At 53.7% G+C, this 24,153-nt stretch overlaps 11 protein-coding genes across 11 annotated transcripts; 4 read left to right on the forward strand and 7 right to left on the reverse strand.

The window, feature by feature from the left end:
- Positions 1 to 523: 523 nt before the first annotated feature.
- On the forward strand, positions 524 to 1,647 carry J4E88_006727 (uncharacterized protein; the record flags this gene model as incomplete). Its single annotated transcript, XM_049400349.1, has 3 exons — positions 524 to 602; positions 663 to 810; positions 867 to 1,647. 3 exons carry the CDS (start codon positions 524 to 526, stop codon positions 1,645 to 1,647), a joined length of 1,008 nt encoding a protein of 335 aa, XP_049253968.1.
- A 686-nt stretch (positions 1,648 to 2,333) lies between these two features.
- On the reverse strand, positions 2,334 to 3,101 carry RPL36 (60S ribosomal protein L36; the record flags this gene model as incomplete). Its single annotated transcript, XM_049400350.1, has 5 exons — positions 2,334 to 2,414; positions 2,500 to 2,581; positions 2,662 to 2,761; positions 2,847 to 2,950; positions 3,094 to 3,101. The coding sequence occupies 5 exons, from the start codon at positions 3,099 to 3,101 to the stop codon at positions 2,334 to 2,336; spliced, it is 375 nt and encodes a 124-aa protein (XP_049253969.1).
- Positions 3,102 to 3,420: 319 nt separating this feature from the next.
- J4E88_006729 (uncharacterized protein) lies at positions 3,421 to 4,139 on the reverse strand (the record flags this gene model as incomplete). Its single annotated transcript, XM_049400351.1, has 2 exons — positions 3,421 to 4,076; positions 4,133 to 4,139. The coding sequence occupies 2 exons, from the start codon at positions 4,137 to 4,139 to the stop codon at positions 3,421 to 3,423; spliced, it is 663 nt and encodes a 220-aa protein (XP_049253970.1).
- A 230-nt stretch (positions 4,140 to 4,369) lies between these two features.
- Positions 4,370 to 6,204, reverse strand: J4E88_006730 (uncharacterized protein; the record flags this gene model as incomplete). The annotated part of the gene is made up of 4 exons (XM_049400352.1): positions 4,370 to 5,298; positions 5,350 to 5,988; positions 6,039 to 6,087; positions 6,154 to 6,204. 4 exons carry the CDS (start codon positions 6,202 to 6,204, stop codon positions 4,370 to 4,372), a joined length of 1,668 nt encoding a protein of 555 aa, XP_049253971.1.
- Positions 6,205 to 6,581: 377 nt separating this feature from the next.
- Positions 6,582 to 7,585, forward strand: J4E88_006731 (uncharacterized protein; the record flags this gene model as incomplete). Its single annotated transcript, XM_049400353.1, has 2 exons — positions 6,582 to 6,631; positions 6,811 to 7,585. 2 exons carry the CDS (start codon positions 6,582 to 6,584, stop codon positions 7,583 to 7,585), a joined length of 825 nt encoding a protein of 274 aa, XP_049253972.1.
- A 458-nt stretch (positions 7,586 to 8,043) lies between these two features.
- Positions 8,044 to 8,510, reverse strand: J4E88_006732 (uncharacterized protein; the record flags this gene model as incomplete). Its single annotated transcript, XM_049400354.1, has 3 exons — positions 8,044 to 8,100; positions 8,152 to 8,246; positions 8,318 to 8,510. The coding sequence occupies 3 exons, from the start codon at positions 8,508 to 8,510 to the stop codon at positions 8,044 to 8,046; spliced, it is 345 nt and encodes a 114-aa protein (XP_049253973.1).
- A 627-nt stretch (positions 8,511 to 9,137) lies between these two features.
- Positions 9,138 to 10,436, forward strand: J4E88_006733 (uncharacterized protein; the record flags this gene model as incomplete). The annotated part of the gene is made up of 2 exons (XM_049400355.1): positions 9,138 to 9,228; positions 9,283 to 10,436. The coding sequence occupies 2 exons, from the start codon at positions 9,138 to 9,140 to the stop codon at positions 10,434 to 10,436; spliced, it is 1,245 nt and encodes a 414-aa protein (XP_049253974.1).
- An 879-nt stretch (positions 10,437 to 11,315) lies between these two features.
- On the forward strand, positions 11,316 to 12,870 carry J4E88_006734 (uncharacterized protein; the record flags this gene model as incomplete). The annotated part of the gene is given in 2 exon segments (XM_049400356.1): positions 11,316 to 11,319; positions 11,336 to 12,870. The coding sequence occupies 2 exon segments, from the start codon at positions 11,316 to 11,318 to the stop codon at positions 12,868 to 12,870; spliced, it is 1,539 nt and encodes a 512-aa protein (XP_049253975.1).
- A 1,435-nt stretch (positions 12,871 to 14,305) lies between these two features.
- On the reverse strand, positions 14,306 to 18,253 carry J4E88_006735 (uncharacterized protein; the record flags this gene model as incomplete). Its single annotated transcript, XM_049400357.1, has 3 exons — positions 14,306 to 14,409; positions 14,473 to 17,572; positions 17,648 to 18,253. 3 exons carry the CDS (start codon positions 18,251 to 18,253, stop codon positions 14,306 to 14,308), a joined length of 3,810 nt encoding a protein of 1,269 aa, XP_049253976.1.
- A 1,032-nt stretch (positions 18,254 to 19,285) lies between these two features.
- J4E88_006736 (uncharacterized protein) lies at positions 19,286 to 20,043 on the reverse strand (the record flags this gene model as incomplete). The annotated part of the gene is made up of 3 exons (XM_049400358.1): positions 19,286 to 19,703; positions 19,762 to 19,927; positions 20,001 to 20,043. The coding sequence occupies 3 exons, from the start codon at positions 20,041 to 20,043 to the stop codon at positions 19,286 to 19,288; spliced, it is 627 nt and encodes a 208-aa protein (XP_049253977.1).
- A 458-nt stretch (positions 20,044 to 20,501) lies between these two features.
- GFA1 (glutamine--fructose-6-phosphate transaminase (isomerizing)) lies at positions 20,502 to 22,819 on the reverse strand (the record flags this gene model as incomplete). Its single annotated transcript, XM_049400359.1, has 4 exons — positions 20,502 to 22,275; positions 22,332 to 22,563; positions 22,663 to 22,733; positions 22,815 to 22,819. 4 exons carry the CDS (start codon positions 22,817 to 22,819, stop codon positions 20,502 to 20,504), a joined length of 2,082 nt encoding a protein of 693 aa, XP_049253978.1.
- Positions 22,820 to 24,153: the final 1,334 nt, after the last annotated feature.

Consider the following 24,153-nt stretch of genomic DNA (forward strand, 5'->3'; position numbering starts at 1 on the left):
CTAGCGATGTGTAGAAGCTTTGCTTCGGCGAAGCTGAGTAGGAGATTGTTTGGGCCTGCCATAGAGGCGATTAGGTGGATGTTCACAGTGTCGCGGACGGTCAACGCCAGTAGGGGCGCTTACCAATCCTTCGTGGGCCTGTATGGCTTCACAGCGCCGTCACCGCGGTCGGTGGTGATGGGCGTGGTTGGCGGGCGATGGCGAGGACGATGCTCCGACGACGATGGAATAGATATAGACTCGGCGAGTGGTCGTCTTCCTGGGCTCCAGTGATGTTGAGGGAGCAGATGTTTGGGCGGCTGTTCGCGATTGCAGCTTTATCTTTCTGGAAGCTTCGGGGTGGCCTTGCCGCGTGTGCAGGTGTCGGTGCCTGCAGATGGGACCCGGCCTAGGTACACACGTCGGTGACGGAATGCCACCACCCCGCGCTGATGGCGCCCCACTAATTGTCGGGCGCTTCCTTCTGTGCAAGTCGCGCCTCTTCTACAGCCAACATCACCAGCTCCCCAATACACCCACAGCCATGTCCAGGGTCATCGAAATCACGAGGCCTGCAGTGCTGAGCGAGCTGCTCTCCTCTTCGCGCATTGTTGTCATCAATTGTAAGCAGCGACCCGGCATCTACGAGGCAAACTCCGGATGCTAATGTGTGGTACTTGCAGTCTACAATGAAGAAAACACGTCGAGCAAAGCGATTGCGCCCGTATACGACCAACTAGCCGGTCAACTCACTCGGCCCGGACAGATCGCCTTCGCCAAAGTCAGCACAGTACAGCAGGCGCAGATTGCACAGAGCTACAACGTCACCAAGTATGCACATTCCCCAAGCACGGCCACATATTTGAGCGCTTTCTAACGCTTGTTAGTACCCCAACGTTCATCATCTACAAGAACAACCAGCAGATCAAGAAGTACGCCGGCTCGAATCCACAGCAGCTTTCCGAGGCGATCAAGACCCTCGCCACGGAGGCAGAGAACGATGGAAAGGGAAACAGTGGCGCCTCTGGTGCAGGGGGCAGCAGCAGTGGAAGCGGCCCGTGGATAGGCGCCAGTCTACCACGCGGATACACCGACGTGACCGATTCCGTGGACCCACGGGGCCTCGATCTTCTCAACGCGGACAGCGATTTCGGCACCGTCAAGACGCTTTTCGAGACATCACAGCCGAGCTCGCTCAACAAGGGCAAGGGTGCGGCAACTGGCTCAGAAGGCAAGAAGGACTGGGTAGAAAGCGATGTCGACAACCAGCTCATGCTGTACGTACCCTTCATGGCCAACCTGAAGGTTCACACTATCCACATCACGTCTTGCGTATCCGGCGACGAAGACGACGACGAAGCGCCAGTACGGCCAAAGACCATTCACGTCTGGACCAACCGGGCAAACAACCTGGGATTCGAAGAGGCGGAAGACATCCCAGCGACTCAGACGATCGAGCTGAAGCCGTCAGATTGGGATGAGCAGACACAAACGGCCAAGCTTGAACTGCGCTTCGTCAAGTTCCAGAACGTCTACTCATTAGTACTGTTTGTCGCGGACGCCGAGGGCGATAGCGAGAAGACGCGTATCGACCGTATCAGATTCGTGGGCGAAACTGGCGAGAAGCGCGAGATTGGCAAACTGGAGAAGATTGGTCACGACGACTAAACGACAATGCTGTCATAGTTGTGGCTAGCAGGGTTATATGGAGTCATCTTGGAGCATTTACTGGTTTTGACAGAATTACGATTAATGCATGATGTTCAATTCCCGCAAACGATCTGAAATACTCAATCATTGCTACTGTCTGATCGAGACATCAGAGTGAGTTGCATGTGCTGTATCGCATCGCAAGTCGTCTGGAAGTGTGACAAAAGACATCATATAAATTGTTGGAATGTCCACGCCTCTGCTCGAGGCCTCACCCACACAAGGAAGTGTGAAGCCTGAGCAGTCTCGTCTCCGAGCAAGGCGCGTTTCAATATAAGCATTTCTCGGCCCTTACTCTGCCATTGATAAGGGCAATAGAGTAGGAATTTGACATCCATGCTAGGTAGGCATCAACGCATCAGCACCTCACGCGCATGGGTGCACTGGGACAGGTTGGTTTGGCGTGAACCAATCGTCACATTTCATGATTTTGAGTGACACATGCTAGGTACGTTCAGGAACCATCATTGTCCATTTGCCATACTCCGATGAATCGTGTCATACTTTTTGTGGTATGTGGTGACGTTCCGAGATCGTATCGAGCCGCCTGTTGTGAAAAGAGACCGAACACCCAGGAAGAAATCGGAAAGTAAGTCGGTCGTTCGTCCGCCGTGTTGCTTCATCCACCGCGTTTCGTGAACCGTTTAGTGACCAGCGCGCTTGGACTCAGCGATGACGCGGGTCATCTCGTCGACCTTTCTCTTTGAGCGACCGAAGGTACCGAGCTGTGATGTGTTAGTTGATGTTCGTACTTGGATGTGCCTGAGCGGGTAGGAGGTCGGTCGTGGTGTGCTAGGGTGGGAGACGTACCCTCTTCTTCGCTAGGCGGCGGGCACGCTTGTCCTTGGAGTTTCGGAGCAATTCGATGATGCGCTTCTCGTATGGGGCAAGACTGTAGACACGTCAAGTTAGCGGGCTGTTCGGCGAACAATTGCGCAGTCCCTCTGCAGAAAAGTTCGGATTGGAACGTACCCGGCAACCTCCTTGGTGATCTCACGGACGAAGGCAGTGCGCTTCGACAGGAAACCCTTCCTCCTCGAGATCCTGGGAGCGGGGGTCCTGGGGGTGACCTCTGTAGACCGTGTTAGCCTCCATCCACGAATTTTCTCATCTGTAGCAATCGGTGCGTATCGAGAGCGGCGAGCGGGGAGACGTACTGTGGCCGGCGTTAAGGCCAACGATGAGGCCAGACTTCTGCTTGACTTCTTTCGGCATCGTGACGGTCGTGATGTTGTCGATAGATGGGTTCAGAGTCGCAAATCTGAGAGGGTAATTTTGGCTCGGCTGTGCGGTGGTGCCAAGATGGCGCTAGCTGTAAGCAGGCACGTGCTCTCCCCGATGTTCTTTTGGACGGCAGTCACGAACACCAACGTTCTCAATCTCAAAGCGCTCTGTTTCAGGAACATTGACATAAGTATTTTTTGGGATTTTGCTTTTGGAGTACTGTCGCAATCCCCGAGACGGGATCAGCCTTACGGGCACAGAAATGGAACCCCGCCACCTCACACCCCGGAATCGACTGAACCTCATCAATGCCGATTGTTGAAGTTCGCAACCCCAAACGCCCAAGCGGAAGACATGACGACTATAAATCGGCAAAACTCCACACACGACCATCCAGTCGATGTTCCCATGAAAATAGCAAATCCGAGATCATGGCCATGGTAACGAACGCCGTTCATACCTAGTCCGACGCCCCACCTCCGCTCTCCGCAAACATGCCAGATACTCTCAAGGCTCCTCAACCTTGACTTTGCAACCGCCGACATACCAAACCCTTTCCTTCAACTTGCTCCCAACAATGCCAGTGGCGTATAGTGATACACAGCCTGCTGCATCAAACCCCCAACCCAGCTCCCCATGCCTTACGGAATGAAGTTCGACAAATTCGGGATTCTCTAGGTCGCTTTGAGTCTTAAGCTCCACGAAGGTTCTCTTCTCCAACGGCCAGCCCTTGCGATTGGCAAAGATCTCTAACAGTTTGATATTGGCCATGCTGAGGTCGAGGATGTTAGACGCCAGTTCCGTGGTTTTGAAGATGAAGGACTCGGAGCGAATGCGCTCGCCTTCTATGATACTGTAGGTGTCGCGATATGTGGGTATAATGCCGGCTTGGAGAGCGAACATCTGTGCATAACATGCAGCTTGATAAGCCTTCTGGAGTTTCTCCCGCAGCGCGCTGGGGAACTTGTGTAGTTTGGGGTTCACAGTGACCGAGATGTGATACAATGCGTCTTCTTCCTTCTGAGCCGGAGTTCTGACGACCGCTACGAAAGGCTTCTTTTCGGGCCTTGCTTCGTACTCTTCGAGGTCAATGACGTCTCCTTTCCGCTTCGGAGTGGTCTTGGGAGCTGGAGTTGCCCTTGGTGTAGGTGGGGGTTTGGAAGCTGGTATATCGTTAGTTTGGAAGAGCACATTGATATCATCCAAATCTCTGGCTCACTCTGCATCTCGTTGATCACGTAGGCTGTATGACAGTATTGATGTCTTTTGGACGGGAGGAGGCTTGGTGAGAAGAAAATAAGCCTTCAGATGGTCCAGATGAGTAGAAGAGATGAGGAAGAAGAAAGCTTATGGAAGGTGAGAGCGATCAACAGTTAAAGAAAGACTCAAGGGTCCAGCTGGTAAGAGACGCGTGTATATTGATATACATATACTGCAGTCTCGCGGTAAAGGTAGTCTACAACTTCGCTTTCGCCTTGCTATCCTCCTCCTCCTGCGCCTTCACCTTGAGCATCCGCCTGAGGATCTTTCCGCTTACAGACTTCGGAATCTCATCAACCCATCTAACTCCGCCACGGAGTCTCTTGTGGTGCGCAACCTTAGCGCTCAACCAGTCGATGATCTCCTTCGCGTCTTCGTCCGTCTTACCCAGTCCATCTTTGGGTACGACGTAGGCACGCGGTAGTTCCGAGGCATCGTCTTTCGAGTAGACTCCAATCACCGCTACATCGTTGATCTTCGGGTGCGAGACCAGAATGCCCTCTAGTTCAGCAGGTGGCACCTGGAATCCCTTGTACTTGATGAGCTCCTTCACGCGGTCGGTAATGAAGAAGTTTCCGTCCTTGTCTTGGTATCCAACATCGCCTGTCTTGAAGTGCCCGTCTGCTGTCTTTGCATGCGCGGTTCCCTCAGGGTTATTAAGGTAGCCCTTGAAGACGTTTGGGCCCTTGATCCATAGTTCGCCAACCTCACCGACTGCCATCTCCTTTTCCTCTGGAGACATGTACTTTGCTGTTTGGTAGGGAAGAAGCTTGCCCACAGATCCAATGGTCTTGTCCCAGTCCTCCCAGGGTTGGGTGTGCGTTGTCGGGCTGGTTTCCGAAAGACCGTATCCTTGTTTGACAGGGATCTGCAGTCTGCTGTGAACTGCCTCTACAAGCTCTCTTGTCAAAGGGGCCGCGCCGGAGTTCATCATCCGGATCGAGCTCAAATCGTAGTTCGATACAAGAGGGTGTTTGCTTAAGAGCAGAACGATCGGTGGGACCACATACGCGAATGTGATCTTGAGCTCTTGGATGAACTTGCAGAAGTCCTCTAGGTCAAACTTCGGCATTACAACAAGTTGGAGACCAGAGTACAAGCTTTGATGGATTAGACACGTGAGACCTAGTCGAAGTCAGTTGAGAACCACCTAGATGAGCGCATGCAGGAACTTACCGTAAATATGGAAGAAGGGCAGGAAAGCCAGCAGTTTGTCGCCTTCGCCAGTTGGTCCTCCTGTGGGCTGCAGTTTACCAGCCTCCGCGGCTTTGATCATCATCGTGTTGGCGACAATGTTGCGGTGGGTCAACATCACACCCTTGGGATGACCTGTGGTTCCGCTGGAGTAGACCAAGAATGCAAGGTCCTCCGATGGATTGCTAGCCTTTGTTCTCCGCCACTTGGAAGATCCGGCTGTGTTGATGATACTGGTGAAGTGCTTGACTTGGTACGAAGGATCCTTCTGGTCGCCCATCACGATCACCCGGTCAAGAGGAATGCCAACCTTCTTTGCCGCTTCTTGCGCATTCTTGATGAAAGGTAGCTGTGTCACCAGGCCCTTTGCACCAGAGTCTTTAAGTTGGAATGCAAGTTCATCGACCGTGTAGTTTGGGTTGGCTGGAGACAGGATACCGCCTGCCCAGTGGCAACCCCATGTTATCGCTGGTGTGTCGATGCAGTTGGGTGTGTACACAGCGAGAACATCGCCTTTTTGCCAGTCCCAGAGTGCCTTTAGCCCTTTGCCAAAGTTGATAGCGGCATCTTTGACCTGGGCGTATGTGTAGGACCGCTTAGTGTAGGGATCAAAGTAGATTACTATTTCCCGTTTTAGTGATTACTTATGTTGACAAAACATGAGAACATACCTTTGTCATCTGCGTACGGCCTGTCATTCCTTTCGAAGAGAAACGCCCACTACGATCAAAGACAAACGTCAGTATTAGTTCCACAAAAGGGCTTATCTCCGTATGTCAAACTTACCAGATCAACGTCTGGGATCGGCAGGCTAGGGTACTGGCTTTCGGACGGCATTTTAGTGGTTGAAGATCGGTGTCGTGTTGATGATCAGTACCGAGCCAAGGAATCTTATGGAGGGAGTAGAGTGAAAGTAGAAGGATGCCAGAATGAGAAGACGGACATAGCCCGTCGCGTTCTAACGGACCTGGGAATACCGAGGGCAGACGCAGCGCATTGAGACGGCTGGCCATGATTAGTCGACCGGGGTAAACCCCACAACTCCGGGCAACCATGACCGAGGTTCTTTCCGCTTTTGGCGTTAGCGGCGCGATAGCTGCACATGGCCTCCCGAGGTCAACGGTATTGCGACAACCTCGAACATCGATAGCCTGACCATATAGACCTATTAGTTCTCCAAACACACGAAAGTTCCACACTATTAGGTTATCAAGATGCCGAGTTGGGAAGAAGCTACTGCAGTACAGAAACTGTCCTCCAACACGTACTCATGTACACTACACGATGATTGGAGCATCGGAAGCGGTATTTTAGACCCCAGCAGAGATAACATCATCCGCTTTTACTAACGGCAACAGTTCCTAATGGTGGCTACGTTACAGGATGGTAAGGTTCATCGCATTCTGCTTCACACCCTTGACTAACCACATCTCGACTTCTTAGCATACTGGAGGTAGTCAAAACACATTTCAGCACAACTTTGGCGAAGCAGAACCAGCCACACACCATAGCTCTCCACATTGAGTTCCTGAGACGGACCCAAGCCGGGCCCGCAACATACAAAGTCGACGATGTCAAACTTGGTCGCCAAACGTCTATCGTACATGTGACCATGGAGCAAGACGGCCGACAGGAAGTCGTCGCGTACGTCACAAACTCCAACATGGATGCGGAAAAGGGCTTCACCCAAGATGTCGGATACAAGCTTTCACCGCCCGTCCCGTCAGTCGACCTGACAAAGCTGGAAAATGATGAAGATACAAACTGGAGGCTCCAACCAGAATTGCCGCACGCCAACTTCCGAAAAGCGACGAAGAGGGTGAAGTTTTATTTCCCTCGGGAAGGACGAAGCCTAAAGCATCTCGCTGATGAGTGGATCTGCTTCTCTGATGGGACAAACTTCACGGATTCCTCGGTCGGCTTTGTCGCAGACATGTTCCCGCTGATGGTTGAGTCAATCAAGGGCGAAGGAGAGGGACCCTTTTGGTATCCAACCCTCCTACTGAATCTGGACATCAAGAAAGCGCTGCCGCCGCAGGGGGTCAAGTGGCTGCAGGTTAGGGCAGGTATGAAGAAGGTGGCGAACGGTAGGATGGACTTGGAAGTGTGGGTGCACGATGCTGACGGCGATCTGGTGGCTTTGAGCCATCATGTAGCATTTGTGTTGGATGCTGCTAGGAACACAGCCGCAAGGAAAACGGGCAATGCGAAGATCTAGGCCTTGGATTGTTTCGTACATAATCACCGGCATTTCTATACGTCGCACTTTTCGAAAAAGCCAGCGCGTGTGAACACTGTCTTGCTGAATTCCTCCGCTGCATTACCTCGGTTCATTTTGTTGCGGTGTGACGTTGCTTATTCGTCAATATGATCCCGGCATGTGTAGTTCCACTTCCACAGCTACGCGGAACAGTATGGACTTCATCAGGTACCGAGAGTTGCTGACATCGACACGGCATTGGGCGCTCCTTGGAAAATTGGTTTTGTTATTTCTCGATCATCTGGGGGCCTCATTGCGCTCGACTGGCCGCAACAGTGAGGGTTTCAAAAATCTACAGGATGCTATCGTGCATCGCTATCTGCCAAACGCCAATGATGCCATTCATCAGATGCCCAATGCCCCCTGGCTGTATATTGCCATGCTTTTTTGTGTCTGCTCGATTGGTCCGGAGTCGCTTATTTGCCCTTGGGGTTGTTGTATTGTATCTCGTTGAATTTGCTCGGCCAGACAGGCTATCGCACGTTAGCACAGTCCTTGGGCATCGAAATCAGCGTGCCACATACCTCACTCTGCTGGTCGCTGATGTTCTTCTTGAAGTGCTCCGAGTCTGGGCCCTTGCTCGGGCCGTCGTGCCTTCCTTCGTTTGCGGACGCAGAGCCTACAAGCTTGATGTCAGCAAACTCCGTTCTATGTACTTCCAGGGTTTTAAGTCTGGGGAGCTCATTATACCCGTACCGCGCTGGGTTCCTCCAGCAGGTGTGTGCGTAGGGTGGCCTCCACCAGCTGAGAAGCGATCCTCAATGTTCTGGACGCCCTGTGTCTTGTACGGGTTGGGGAACCAGTATTGGCGCATGAAGAGGTAGTAGCCGAAGCCGACGGCGCCGCCAGCCATGAAAATTTTAGGAACAGAGAGAGGCGACATGATTGCTGTTGGTCCTGCTCTCTCCCTTCAATTGACGAGGTGGGAGTGGGAGGAGGTGAGGGTGGAGGTTTAGAGCGACAGAGATGAAGTGGAAGGTGCTGTGTGTTGTGCTGGGTGGTGTGACGCACGAAGTAAGGACAGTTAATGGAAACCTTGGTATGTGGAGAAGAAGCAAGTAGTGCAGCGAGCCTAGAGATCTAGGCGTTGTTTTCCCTCCAAAGTCAGGTACCCAATAGCATACGGCGGAGAAGCGTCACTTTGTCGTCGCGATGATCGCGTCATGGTCTTGTGCTTTAGGCAAAGCTCCCGCGGTCGTCGCACAAACCAAAGATCCACTCCGCCAGGCACGATGCAGCTAGCGCGCGTGAGGCTGAAGCTCATGCTGACGTAACGCAACGGCGGCTGAAGAGTGGCTTGTAAATTAGCTAGCGTGTTTGGTGCCATCGCCTTGGGGAAGTGGACACGCTATCGCGACATCTGCAACCCCTTGCGCCAACACGACCGGAGATAGCTGTGAAGAGAGGGTCCAATTGGGGGTGTCTTTTACATCGAGGAGCTTCATGATCATACGGCAGACTACAGGCTGGGACACAGCAACCGCCACGGAACCGAGCGCGCATTCGAGAAATGGACGGTGATCCCGCCGTCGAGCCAGAAATCGATGGCTTCAGTCGCGTCCTGCCCCTGCCGTATCGCGTCGCTCTTATAATAGTCCTGGGTATGCAAACGCTCACGCCGTCTGCTCTCAACCACCTTACTAACTGCCGCACAGGCATCTGGGCCTGGGGTCTAAACCTCCACTACCTCACCCTCATAAAGATAGACGTCCCGAGTCTGATCCGCTACCCGGGCCGTACCTCACCCCGCCATATCCCGCACCACCTCTCCTGCTACCGCATCGCAACCTTCCTCTCCATCCCGCTCGCACTCTCGCTGCTCCTATTCTGGACCCTTACGCACGGCAGCCCTGCAGACATTGCCGCTTGGGAAATTCTGCCAAACCTATACCTCTTGGTACTAGTTATTGGCTTTGTCATACCGCTGCCATTTGTTAGTCGCAATGGACGGACTCGTACACTGGCGACGCTGAAGCGCATATCGATCGGCGGCATCGCAGAAGCACAAGACGGAAAGTTTGGAGACATTCTGCTCGCCGATGCGTTGACGAGTTATGCGAAGGTGCTGGGCGATCTATTTGTCTCACTGTGCATGTTCTTCTCGTCGTCGCACAGCTCAACAGGGCCCCCGAACAGGAGTTGCGGCGGCGTGTTTTGGGTTCCCTTCATCATTGCCATACCCTCGATGATTCGATTGCGGCAGTGTATCACGGAATACTACCGTGTTCAGAAGGCGAACAAGCAAACCGGGCAGATCAGCCCAGCGACAGGATGGGGTGGCCAGCATCTGGCCAACGCACTGAAATACTCGACCGCATTTCCTGTCATCATACTGAGTGCTCTGCAACGCTCGCCTGATCCTTCACGTTTTGGTGTTTCGGAAGCGACGTTGTTCCGTATGTGGCTTGTCGCAGTGGTGGTAAACTCTGGCTACTCTTTCTACTGGGACGTAGCCAAGGATTGGGATCTTACCCTCTTCTCCAATGCCCGTACTCGGGATAGCCCAGAATACCCACGTGGTCTAAGACGGCATCGCTGGTTCCATGCCAAAGAATTCTACTATGCAGCGATTGCAGTGGACGCAATGCTGAGGTGCACTTGGAGTCTGAAACTCAGTGTGCATCTGGATCATTTCAACGATTTAGAAGGAGGCATCTTTACAATGGAAGTTCTCGAGGTGTTGCGGAGATGGATATGGATCTTCTTCCGCGTAGAGACAGAGTGGGTGAGGAATCACAGGGGCCCGGCGCCTGATGACATATTACTAGGTGATGTTGGGGTTGGGAATAAATATGACGATAGCGATTAGGCTTCGTTATTCATCAAAGATGTAGATCGACTGCAAGCATGGAATGCACCTCTAACTTCTTTTCAAAACTTCATGGATCTCCGCGATTAGCTCAATATGTGCGCTGCGTTGCGATGCATGTATAGCTCGCCCTCGGGCTATAGGTAAGGAAGGAGCGACATAAGTCTCATCGGGTGCCATGATTTCTTCCCATCCACCTCACTTCTTTGGGAATCCAATGCACGATGATGTAGGCAGCAGCCAAAGCGATTTGCGAGGTACGCGGCTGTGGACATTGATGACCTTTTGAGGCTTTTCATTAATAAGTTCAGACTACTTGATGATAGGCCAGACCTCGGAATGCAACATCTACCCCCTACATGACTGGCTGGCAATCGTCCTCCATGCTTACATCGCGCTAATGGACGCAGCACGAAATGCATTCCTTCTTGGGACTAGTACGGCAGTCAGCTCCCAGTCATCTATATGCTGCCGGCAAGCCTATACACCACACAACCACTTTCATCTGCTCGGTAAAGCGAGACTTGTCAATTAGATTGAACCTAGACTTTCTTTCTTTTAGTATCAATTGAGGCTCAACAGGCCCACAGATTGAAAAACCATTCACGCTGCAGAGAATCTGATGGTGTTCCGCGGCAAACCATCCAAGTTTTGCGAAAGATGTAGGGAGAGAAGACTACGAGTATGCCTCGGATCCAAAGTTGGGATTCCTTACTGACACATCCAGTGTGATCTGCAACGGCCAAGTTGCAACTCTTGCATTCGAGTGGGGGCAGCATGCACCGGCTATCGCGACACGATAAACATTCGGATCAGCGATGAGACCGACTTTGTACGGACGAAGGCTCTAGCAAAGACAGGGTCCCCACTGCAGCAACGATGTGTTGGCGAACCCAAAGTCAAGCTTAAGGTTCGACATCTACCCCAAGACCTTGTGGCCCTAGGTCGAGACATGTTCTTCACGTACTACGTCTCCGATTTCAGTCGGACATGGGACTTCCTATACAACTATCTAGACCCAAGATCCGCGCCCAAATATCTTACTTTGAGCATCGAAGCGGTCAGTGTCGCCTTCTTGTCCCATCAGGTTTCTTCTGAGACTGCAAGAGATCTAGTACGCAGGAAGTACTGTCAAGCACTACGGGAGATCAACATCGCCCTGCAAGATCCCACGACAGCAAAAGCGGCATCCACTTTCGAAGGCGCGTTGTTGCTGGATCTCTTTGAGAAGATCATGAAGTCAGCCTTGGAGATCAACACATCAGGACACGCCCATATCGAGGGCGCTCTCACATTGGTCAAACTGCGAGGTGTAGATTCTTTCAAGGAAGGCACTGAGCTACGGGCATTGATGGGACTTTCCCTGAACGCGACGATATGCTCATTGAGTACCGGGCGAGTGGTGGATCCTTCCATACGACAAATACGAGTACACGCAGCACAATTCGTCAATACTGACTATCCGAAGTGGAAGCTCAGCGGATTGATGCTTGACATAACCGATCTAGCCGCAGAGATGCGCAAGGGGTTTATGACGGCGGAAGAAAGGACAACGAAGAGCGAGTACTTTGATCGAAAGCTCGAGATTGTTGCACTCGAAGCGAGCCCGGCTTGGACGTATGAACGCAACAGCTTATTCGATCCTGATGGAGCAAGACTGGTACCCGCAGGATTCCCAAGGGTATATGACATCTACCCCGATCGCATGATCACCCAGATGTGGAACGTGCTTCGCATAGCCCGAATACTTCTCTGCGAGGAGATCATCCAGTCCTGTTCCGAGAGCTGTGATCCTGGAGTTGCCGCTCAGTGTAATCGAGCAAATACTGCCATCTTGGCCCTCGTCCAGGAGATCGTCGCATCGGTTCCCCAGATGACGGACTGCGACCTAGTCGCAAAGGATAAGCTGCCTAGTGGAAGCATGGGTAAACAACATTCACACAGCATACCGCATATCCTCGATGTCTACATACTGATATTCAGCCTATACGTTGTTGCTTGGTCAAAAAGCTGTCCACAGTCTGCAGTCGATTGGAGTCTGAAGCACCTGCAGCACATTGCCGATCACTTTGCTATTAAAGAGGCTGCCGTCATTCTGAATATTTTGAGAAAGCAAAAGAGGGAGGAGCGTATTGATCCATGGTATGTATGCGTTTCATTCATTCGTTCCCAACACGGCGAGAGCAAACATCTGCGTTTGCACAAGAAGGTCTGGTCTGCATACCCAAGAGATATTAGCCGGGGTTCACGACGATGGAAGGCCGTGCTAAACACCCTGAAGGAGCGTCTTTCAGATCCACGAGACGACTTTCTTACTGAAAAGAACGCCTGTGATATCGGAGCCTTTAGATTTGCCGACATGGGCGAAAGTAAGGACCTCATCTCAGAGATGCCGAAGACACCGGATTTAGGGAGCTTGTACGCAAAATTCTAGGAAAATCGTGGCCCATGCTGAAGGCTTTATCGCGAAAAGATTCATCGAACACATCCGAGGCTCGTTCCAGCTTCCTTGTGGTGCCCACTACGATACTATTTACTCATCTGTTTCTTCTCACGAAACTACAAACGTACACGGAAACCCCTGAGTGAAAGAGCTTCTCATATACAAGTACTGATTTTTTCCCCAGGGATAGAGTCTTCGGTCAGTTACGCAACGCCCCCAAGGATATATGGATGCAGTCTGCATATAGTCAGGGTCACGATATGGACAGCACATCTTCCGAGTAAGCTTCCCCGATCTCTTTGCCCCCATATCAAGGGTCTGATACGTGCAATAGCCGTCACGTCATGTGTCAATCACCTCTGGGCGCTGCCAGACCATCTCCTTTGATCACTGGTTTGCCTCCAGGGTTTCATGTCGGATCGTAACACAATAAAGGCTAACACACATGAACCGCTTAGACATGAAGCGTATGGGCACCCAGACAATGCTCCAAAGAGGCCTTTCTTGTAAGTCTGCCTGCCACTCCCATGATCATAGCGAGCATATCCACTACCAGCGCGATACAAATCTCTGACCTGCCACCTCATAGCCCCCATCATACCTTCGGACCCCGGGACCCGCGCCTGTGCTACCAAGCCGCCGGATTCGCAACAGGGCCGTGGAGTAGTCTTCTGGAGGAACCTTGAGATGCTGCGTTCCGCACGTCATTTCGTTGAGTAGCTAGCTGGGATGACTGTTTGATTGGGGTACTAAGAGAAAAGACCATGTATAACCTCACTCAAGATATAAATGGGCAGTGGACATATGATCAATCTTCTCATTCTGTTCCCTTGCGAACTGATTATAGCTACCGGTGTCGATAATACGGCACAAAAGCCGACACACAGACACACACACATACCATGAGTTTTCTACCACTCTTCCGTAGACGCCTCTTCTTCGTAGAGATGTTAAAATAGTACAAATGGTGATTTTAAGCGTAGTGAAAAAAAGATAAAGCGACAAAAACACCAGATACAATGCCAAAGATGTGACCCGACTGACTCAAACCCATCGATAAAGTCAAGGGCAAGTGCCGCCCACCCACCCTTCGCCCATTCTTTTAGTCGGATAAGAAAAATGATACATGCGCGCCCTTTCTCTCAAAGGAAGAAAGGGGTGCCAGGAAGATGGTGATAATATGTAGCCACTGAAAAACGCCATGCAATGCAAGATTTCCCTCTTCTTCCAGTCCCGAATCCAAGATGAAGCCTAGCCTCATGTGCATATGGGGAGTACCCGCCTTTTTTTCGCTCCCTGCCAAGTGTAGGTGTTGAAACAAAAGAAGCAGCGATGTAGCGCTGCAAAAGTGTGATGTTGAAAGAAAGCCGGCGCAAAGATAATGTACCAAGGGAGCCGAAGCAGAGCTGAAGCCATGCGAAGCTGACTAGTTGAGGAAGCCCTTGCAGCCGATAGAACCACAGAGACAGGGAATACGGTCCGTAGCGTCCATTTCACGCTCGAATTTGTAGTCGTACGTGAGTTCCTCATCTGGAAACATGGTTAGTAGATGTTCAGTGGCACGGATTGTCCGGAAAAAGGAACTGTGCTTACCAGAGTTGATATCCCGCAGCGCGTAGATGACGATACGCTTCGTGTTGTCGACGCGAATAATCTTGGCCGTGCAGTTTGGCGTACAAGAATGATTGATGAATCTTGCAATACCTCCCATCTTGGTTGCGTCGATGACCGTGTCTTCGTCAATGCGGAATAGGTAGCTCGACCCGACACCTTGCATGTCGTACTTGGCTTCCCTGAGATCGGCAACGCGTTGTCGAACCTTTTCACCCACGTACTCGATAATCATGTCGTTGACGGCGATGGGCTCTTGGGCGTAAAGACCCCAGTTATGGATGGCGGAACGGTCGAACTTGACTAACTTCTTGCGCTTCTTCAGCTGGTTGAAACGGAGGGCATCGCCTTCTGCCCCGGACATGTTCTTGGATATGTTGATATCGTTGACCATGCGACGGTTGTTGGCGCGGTTGGCACGCGAATTGGCGGTGGATGTCTTATTGGAGCTGGTCTGGAACTTGAAGCCTTCAACAGAGACGACGCTTCGCTCTTCTTGCTTGGCGCGCCGCTGGCGCTCTTCGCGCTCCTTCTGGACGCGGATACGATGAGGGAGGTATTTTGACTTTTCAGACTCGCGAATCTTCTTGACACCCTCCGTACGAGCCGAGCCAGTCGCGTTGGGAACGTAGTACCCTTCGATCTTGGTTTCCGTACGCGAGACACCCTCCTCGCCGTTGCGGTTGAGATGCTTGATAGACTTTTGTTTCCATGCCCAGGATTGTGCATCACCAATCTTGGCGGCACTGATGGACTCCATGGCAGCCTTAAGGTGACGGAGATCCTCGTCGTCTTTGAGCATATGTTGCCAACCGTCAATGTCCATTACAACACTGAGGTCATCCTCAACAGTCTTACGAGGCTCCACAGAGGACACGCCCCAGAATACAGAAGAGGCCCGCTCGTCGTCTTCTGGCGTCGACTCCTCGACCACGACCTCTTCGATGACCTCCTTGACTTCTTTCGCTTCGGCGATCTCCTCTTCCGCAGGTGTCTCGATTTCCGTAACCTCGATCTTGGCAGCCTTGGCCTCCTCTTCGAGCTGCTTCTTAGTCTTCTTCTTGGGCTTGGTGGCAGCTTTCTTCTTGAGTGTCGTGAGCGTCTCTGGCAGTTCAGTAGTCTCGATGGGCTTGAGTGCTTCGTCATCATGGGTGATGACGACTTCAGGCTCAAGTTTGTCAATCGGGCTTGCTTCCACCCCAAAGATTGCATCAGCCTCTTGCTCAATTTTCCGTAACCTCCTGAACCCTTTGAGTGCTTTGTCTGCCTTCTTCCAAATAGGCGACGAACGAGGAAGAATTGCGAGTACTTGTTCCAGCTCTTTCTCGGCCATGTTCTCTGGATCCTTATGAATGCAATGGGCAAGCAAACTCCTGGCATGCGAGTCGTCCATCTCCTCGTCACTATCTTCGCCCCAGCCCGTTTCGATACGGCGCCGTTTAGCGCGGTGAGCTCTCGATGACTCTTCCACCTCCTCTTCAACGTCGGTGGAAGGAGCACGGCTGATGGGTCGGCTCTCTTGCTCCTCAGTACCGCGAGTGAGCTGGCTGCGACTCTCATCATCCGACTCTTCCGGCTCGAACATCTCAATCATCTGGCGATGCAGGCCACGGGCAACACGGGGTTTTGGCGCAGATGCCTTCCTTCGTTCGTCCGCAAATGCATTGACAACCTTCGGAGGTTTCTTACCACGCCTGGTGCTAGGATCAAATACACCCAGCGACCTGCGTGCGTTGCGGCCACCGAAACCACCATTGCGGCCCTTTGGTGTACCAGCTCCAAAGGCGTCGAATCCTGGGGCGAGAAGTGCGGGTGGTCGAACAACCTCTTCCTTCGTAGGCGGGGCCGGAACATTGAACTTGCGACGCTTTTCCACATGAAGATCCGGTTCCAGGAGTTCCAGTATAGTGGGCGCGGCCAATTTCGTCTTAATGTCACCAAGAAGCTTCTCTTGGAGCTCCTGCTTGAGCACGTCCAAAGCGGCTCGTACAGGATCCAGCGAGTCTGCCCGCTGCTTCTTTTCCCACTCGAGATCTTCCGCCTCTTCATGTTCTATCCGCTCTTCGATGGCCTTCCGCTTCTTGTCGGCTACCACGCGCTCTGGGCTGGGACTCCGCTCATAGTTCGGGTCGCCGTATTGATTGCACTCCATGTTCATAACGTAGGTGAATAGAGCCTGCATGTGACATTCCTTGTAACATCGGACGGCCTCGTCTTCACCGCGCTTCGACTCTTCGAAAGTCACATAGTAACCCGTCTGGTCGCATCGCACCGAAGCCCACCGAAAGTTTTTTAACCGCTTCTTGAGATGTTCGACGGTTGTGCTGAGGACGGGTACGTATGCGTGTGCGATGAAAATATAAGGCTTTCGTTTCAGCGTAGGCTTGACTGGTTCGCGTTCGATGAGAAAGGAGAGTGCGGCTTTCCTTGTCAAGGGTTCTCGAGGTATCGGAATTGGCGGACGCGCGCCCTTGCCAGATGGGCCTTTGGGAACGTTTGCCGGCAGATCAAAGGTTCCCGGTGTAGCTGGTGCCGCAACGCTCGCAGTCTTCGCTGCGAGCTTGGCACGCTGCTTCTCCTCCTCTTTCCGGGTCTGCTGCACCGCCATATCCATGAGTTTCTGGCATCTCCGGCCCTCGCGATCAGATTTCACCCTGATCGTGTGCTGCGCAATGCGCTGATTTGTGCCTTCGCGCTCAGCTCGCTTTGCTGAGGTGGTTGCTTTGATGCCAGGTACTCCGCGCGTTGGTGGGGTGTCGCGAAACTTGACCAGACATATCCCAAGTGGGCTGCCGTTATCGGGATGTACTTGATTGCGGAGCGTCTCTACTTGGCCGTAAGTGGAGAAGAAACCACGTAATTGCGCATCTGGTGTCAAGGGATCGAAGCCCGTCACTACGACTTGGGTTGCAGGCCCTGGACCGCACGATATGCGTTGATCAAAAGAGTAGGGCTTGGCGACGTATGGCGCTATCCGGAGTTTTGATTTGGGAGCGCCCGTGAAGGATGTCTTGATGACATAGTTGCCAGTGGTGTATCCGGCAATGGCCAGGCGTGGGTCGGGAGGAGGAGATGGGTCGCCCTGTAACACAAGTTAAGTTAGCCTTAGCGTCACAGGGCGACCACATCTATGTATGTATTTGCAACCTTCACGTACCTTGTCCAGTATTGTGGTGTATTTGGCCGTTCCCCTTCCTCGCGCCTTTTTATCGAGCTTGGGATCAAGCTGTGCGTCGTAGGTGGAGCGTTGTCCCAGCACGCCGTCGGCTGGGAAGACGGAGATGCGCGTCTCGGGCGGCGTGTTTATGGGGGTGATGGTATCGGCGACATTGTTGGGCGCGCTCGATGGCGCCGCGTGTGTAGCGGACGAGGTTGTGTGCATCGTCTCATGCGAGAGCTTGGAAGAGCGCGGACTGGGCAGCTTGCCCGGCGGAGACGAGTCTGAGCTGGTCAAGGGTGTGAGGGCGTGTAGAGAAATATTTTGACCAGAACGCGACATGGTGGAAGGCGCGGAGAAAGTGGACGAGGCGGGCGTAGGAGCAGAGGCGTCCGAGTCAACGTCGTCTAGCAGCTCGCTAGGGCGCTGCGCATCGTTGTTGGGTGAATCCGACTTGTTCCTGCGCGTGCTCCTGCGCGTTTCACCCGCTGCCGGTGTCGCTGTGGCCGCCGAAGCTGCGTACGAGGTGGCAGACGAGCCGGGGCGACGAGAGGCTTCCCGCCGCAGAGACCTGTCTTCTCGTTCGCCGCGTCTCGTGCCTGACATGGACTTGATGTCGAAGCCCAGTCGCTGATGGCTGCGCTGCAAAAGCGCACCACACTATCGATCGACCTTGTATTAGCACGTGTATGCTACCGCCATCACTGTATAGCCGGGTGTGATAGAAGAGGTGTGGGTAGGGGCGCCGCGCGCTGCTGTACTCGATGCAGCTGCAGGCCAGGAACGGGATATGGACTACGCGCACCACGCGGTGAGGACGTGTCGGGGCGCCCGGGGACAGGCGGCGAAGGCAAGGGAGAAAGACAGGGAGGAAAGATGAGCCGGGCGATGGGGTCGACAGCGCTCTGCTCGCACAGATGGGGCTGGTGGTGAGTAAGAGCCGTCGTCCAGGGAATCTGAGGTTCCAAGGCGAGGCACTGCGCCTGGACTAGCGTCTTCCAAGGCCCTGGCGGGAAAAGGAGAGTGCTTCTCTCGTCCACCAACCATCCCTCTTGCACTCAACAAATTTTGGTGCATTGCAGCGACCAGCCTTGACCAACATGGTCGCATAATCTCCGCCATCGTCTCCTGCATGGAATTGCCGCCCAGGACTGAATCTCGCACGCGCGCACCACCTTGTCAAGCCGCATCCCTCCAGCCTAAGCGTCATCGCGATCGCCTTGCGTACACTATACATTTACGCTAGCCCACTGCAGTCGCACGAGGACATGGCCAGCGCAGCACAGCACCATTCAATACTGGAAACGCGTTTGAAAAGCACGTGGGACGATATAGGGCCATGTAGCACGTGAGCACGTATTGTAGTACCAAAGCTGCAGATGAGGAGTGGGCGAATTGAATAGGACGATGGAAGGACCATTACTCGCTCCACGCTCCGTCAGGCAGAAGTCGACACGGTGCTTCTCAGATGCAACATCCCGCGAGTGGTGGAAGGACCACGCGCTTGTACGAACACTGGTGTATCATAGCTGCGTGATTCCATTTTGGACACGCATGCCTTCTATGAGCATATGCAAACCAGAGCCTAGTAGTGGCCCAGTCACTTGGATCTTTGTGTCCCGTATCCTCACACACGTCCTAGTCCACAAACTTGCCCTCAACCCAGCCCCGTCTCTTGACACCCAACTCCACCGCGGCACTCCCCCAGTCCTCGCCATGATTATGTCCGCTCTTGCCATCCGCGCCACCAATCCCCGCCCTCATGAGTCCCTGCTCATCGCTCAACAGCGTCAACAGGCCAAAGATGACGGGCACGTTGTTGTCGAGCTGTAAGCGCATGAGTCCATGGCTCACCGCCTCCGAGATGTACTCGAAGTGCATCGTCTCTCCCTTAATCAACACGCCAATCGCGATTATCGCGTCAAAGGGCGAGTTGGACGTCTTGGATTGCGACGCTCCAGTGAGGGCTGTGAGGTCCGAGGTGGAGCCGAGGAGGTCTGCCGCTGCGCCTACGACGCCTGTGGACGAGGATTGGATTTGTGAGGCCGAGTATAGTCTGTGGAAGTGCCTGTTAGCTTTGTGCCCGGATTACAACGTCGTATGAGGGGACATACTGCTTGACGGCGTATGGCAGCTCGTAGCTCCCAGGCACGCTCTGCACGACTATGTTCTCCTCCTTGACTCCCGCTTCCTTGAGCTTCCTCTTGGTTCCCTCGAGCAGCGCATCGATGATCTTGGTGTTCCAGCGTGCGTGGATGATGCCAATGCGGAGTGCGGAGCCTGCACAGCTTCAGTCAGTTGCACAGTTGAGGTGGTGGGGGCGGGGTTGCTCGGAGCTTGCTTGCCTACTTACCATCGTACGTCTTGGGGGCGCCAGGGCCTTTGATGGTTGCCATGTTGCCGTTGCGCGTGTGGAAGTTTGTAGGTAGATTGGGAAGGTGCGATGGAACAGTGGAGTCGCTGTAGTGAAGGTCGAGCGGGAACGGCGACGGGGTGGGCTGAAGAATGCAGGAACGAGCTGCTGAGCACACCACATTGGGAGCCGCCCCGCAACCGAAAGGCAGGGATCCCGCATCGTGCAATGGTGTCATCGCGAGCAGGGGTAAGCTTCCCTCAAACGCCTCTCGTTAATTGCAATCAATCCTCGACCTGACCCGTCAAGACAGTCACGAAATGGGACAGATGTGTTTGAAATTTTGTTCATTCAATCAGAGCATCGCATCGCTCCGTGTTCTAGATATCGTAAAAGTTTCCATGCCATACACATAAGCTACATCCAAGAGCTTTCAATCGTAAATCAAATCCAAATCACACCAGCTTCTCTATCCTAGAGAACGCCATATCCATAATACATCTACTCGACGGTAACCGACTTGGCCAGGTTACGGGGCATATCAACGTTGACACCCTCGGCAACCGCCATCCAGTAGGACATGAGTTGCAGGGGAACGACGTTGATGAGACCCTGGAGAACGTCGACGTTCTTGGGCACCTCGATCTTGTCTGTCTTGTCGGTAGGGAACTCGGGGTCGTTCTCGTTGCAGATGATGATTGGTCGTCCGCTACGGGCAATGACCTGTTGGTATGCGTTGAGCGACTTGGCAAAGATGTCGTCACGGGTAAGGATCATGACGATAGGAAGGTTCTCGTCGACCAGAGCCAAGACACCGTGCTTGAGCTCACCAGACATGACAGCCTCGCAGTGAAGGTACGAAATCTCCTTGATCTTGAGAGCACCCTCGAGCGCGGTAGCGTGCTGAGAGCCACGGCCGAGAAGCAGCAGGGACTTCTGGTTCTTGAACCTCTCGCAAAGCTTCTTGATGGGCTGGTCGAGCTTGAGCACCTCCTTGAACTGGTCCGAGATCTTGGTGAGACCCTCGATGATCTCCTCCCGCCTCTTCTGCTTGGATGCACGGTCCTCACTGAGAGAGAGCGCGAACATGACCATGCAGACGAATTGCGAGGTGTAGGCCTTGGTGGAGGCAACACCGATCTCGGGACCAGCGTTGATGTGCACACCGCAGTGGGTGAGGAGAGAGATGGAGGAACCGACGGTGTTGACGATACCGACAGTCAGGGCACCGCGCTCCAAGCAGTAGCGGAGAGCACCCAGGGAATCGGCAGTCTCACCAGACTGGGAGACAAAGACGCAGGTGTCGTCACGGAAGACGGGTGCCTGACGGTCAAGGAAATCGGAGGCCAGCTCAACGGCAATGGGAATTTCAGTGAGCTCCTCAAAGATACCACGGACAGCCATGCACGAGTGGTACGAAGTACCGCAGGCAACGAAGATGATTCTCCTGCATCGCCTGATGGTAGAGAGGTATTGACGGAGACCACCAAGAGTGACGGTCTTGTTGACAGCATCGAGACGACCACGCATGGCGTTGACGACGGACTCGGGCTGCTCGAAAATCTCCTTCTGCATGAAGTGGTCGAAACGGCCCTTCATGATCTCCTGGAGCTGGATCTCAAGAGTCTGGATGGTGCGGACGTTGGACGAGCCGTCATCCTTGTGCAGACGGTGAATGTTGAGGGAACCCTCGTGGATGTGTGCAATGTCGTCGTCCTCGAGGTACAGGACCTTCTTGGTGTGCTCGACGATGGAGGAGGGGTCGGACGAGAGGAAGAACTCGGTGGGCATCGGGACGCCGTCGTCGGACAGGAAAGCGCGCGATTGCGATCGGTGGAGGAGCGACTTGTCAGGGGGAGCGAGCAAGTTGTTGGACTTCTTCAGCGCCACGTTGTGCGAGGCGCTCTCAGCGGGAAGAGCAGCACCCTCGTCGTTGTACTCGACATCGACGAAGTCGACCTTCATCTTCTTCTGTGTTCGTACACCGATGACGAGGGGAGAACCCTTGCGGGCCGCGACGACCTCATGGGGGTAGTGAACGGACTTGAGGAGAAGACCAAAGGCACCCTGGAGCTCCTTGATGACGGCCTTGACGAGCGAGGGGAAGCTCAGGTCGGGGTGCTCGGTGTAGATGTACTTTGTGAGCTTGGCAATAGCCTCGGTGTCGGTCTCCGTCTCGAACTTGAAGCCCTTGCTCTCGAGCAGCGTCTTGAGCTCCTTGTAGTTTGTGATGATACCATTGTGGACGACGGAGAACTCCCAGTTGGGGTCGGACCTGGTGGGCGGTTAGTGCGTGCTCTGGGTGGTCCAAAGAACGTGGACGTGACATACCTGTGGGGGTGGCAGTTGACACGCGATGGGGGACCGTGGGTGGCCCATCGGGTGTGGGCGATACCGGCGTGCGAGTCGAAGACCTTGTTGAGGTCGAAGTTCTGCTCCTCGACGAGCTTCTTCAGCGAGGCGACCTTGCCGACCTCCTTGACGGCGTAGACCTCATTCTTCTTGTCGCCGTCAATGGCAAGACCGGCCGAGTCGTAACCACGGTACTCTAGACGTTGCAGACCTGAGGGGACAGCGTGTTAGTGATCGCCCTCCAGCCCCACCAAACCACTTCCGACTCCGTGGAACGCGCGTCTGGGGGAGCGGCTGCGGGATTGCTTACCATTGATGAGTGTGTCGAGAATGTACTTCCTGTCCTTCTCCACCAGGTAGTTGATGTAGCCGAAGATACCGCTGCAGACGCCGTCGTTAGCCCGTGTCCAGAGCCTCGCTGTAGCTGCCACAGCTTCACATAGTGGGGCGGCGGGGACTTACCACATGGCGACGAAACGAAAGTAGGGTGCTGAATATGAATGGAAGCGATTGTAAGGCAGTCGGAGTCAATTGGGCGAGTGCAAGAAAGTAGGGTGGGAGGGGAAGCAGACAGGTGTGTGAGCAGAGAAAGAGCGGTGGTGTGTTTGACTTATATCTTCCAGGGCCAAGCACTGAGCATGCCCCAGCGACGCCCTTCTCCACCCGGCCTGGCTAGCCTCGCCAATGCAGCGTATCGCACCCGTCTGTGACGCCGCTCTACCACCCTTGAATCTCGCCCTCGCAGCCCTGCGACCCTCTGCCACGCCCTCCCTCACTGTCCCCTATTTCGTCATGTCTCGCGGAATCATCCTGGTCCATCGGCTTCCGCGATGCTGCCAGCCAATAGCCCCCGCTGCTGTTCCTGACCTGATCGCCCGCTATCCATCGTTTCTCAGGGACCAAGAGGCGCAGCACCTCCAAAATAGCAACGCTAGGCCCGTTCCTCGACTATTTTCATGTCAAGATGCCAGAAATCTTCTCTTCGCAATGCTACACCGCGGCCACTATGCCACTCGCGTCCTGACGGGCGCCGCATTCGCCGCATGCGAGGCCTCAAGCTCGCCCAAAGACTGTGCTTATGGATAGGTTTCTAATTCTGCTTCGTCGTCCAATATCTTGGATCCGCTACGTCAGCGCGGGTACGGCTCCAAATTGGGAAGCCAGCGCCGTGCGTCACGACTTGACATCTCGTGTAAACTCTGTTTGGTGATCTTCTGCTGATATGGTCGACAGCTTGGAGAAAACCGATATGCGAAAACAAATCATGGCAGATGGGTGGAACCCAGTCGTTAGCTGCACCAACCGTCCCACTAACGGCGCAGGTTTACCCGCAATGTGCTCCCCACCGTGTGCAGTATTGTCTGAATCAGACGGTGAGAAGCAATATCGTCTGGCCCTGCAGGTCTGCATTTCACGCATGAGCGCCAACAACGCACACCTCACAGGAGCCAGAGAATGTCTTCAACCCGTTGTGGCCGATGCTGCCAACGAATCACGCACTGGAACCACAAACGTGGAAGATAGAGCTGAGACTTCGGGGCGTGTACGTCTGCTCAACTGCATCTGAAGTCGAACAACGGTGAGCACCTTGTAGCTACTGCGCGCTTGTTCCGCTCTGGCCAAAAGCTTAGTCTACCTTTCTGCAGGTGTGAGCTCGACTATAGGAAAGCGTGCCGACAAGAACCTTTGGCCTGCGTCCGTTGGGAACGTCTGGATGCCTTAGCAGTTCGATTGTCTTGACCGCCTCTAAATTGCCATCCATACCACAAACACGGCATCTGAAACCCCACCGTAAGTGGCG

This window comes from Alternaria novae-zelandiae, assembly GCF_023758075.1.
Source record: "Alternaria novae-zelandiae strain BMP 2774 chromosome Unknown scaffold_13, whole genome shotgun sequence".
NCBI lineage: Eukaryota > Fungi > Ascomycota > Dothideomycetes > Pleosporales > Pleosporaceae > Alternaria > Alternaria novae-zelandiae.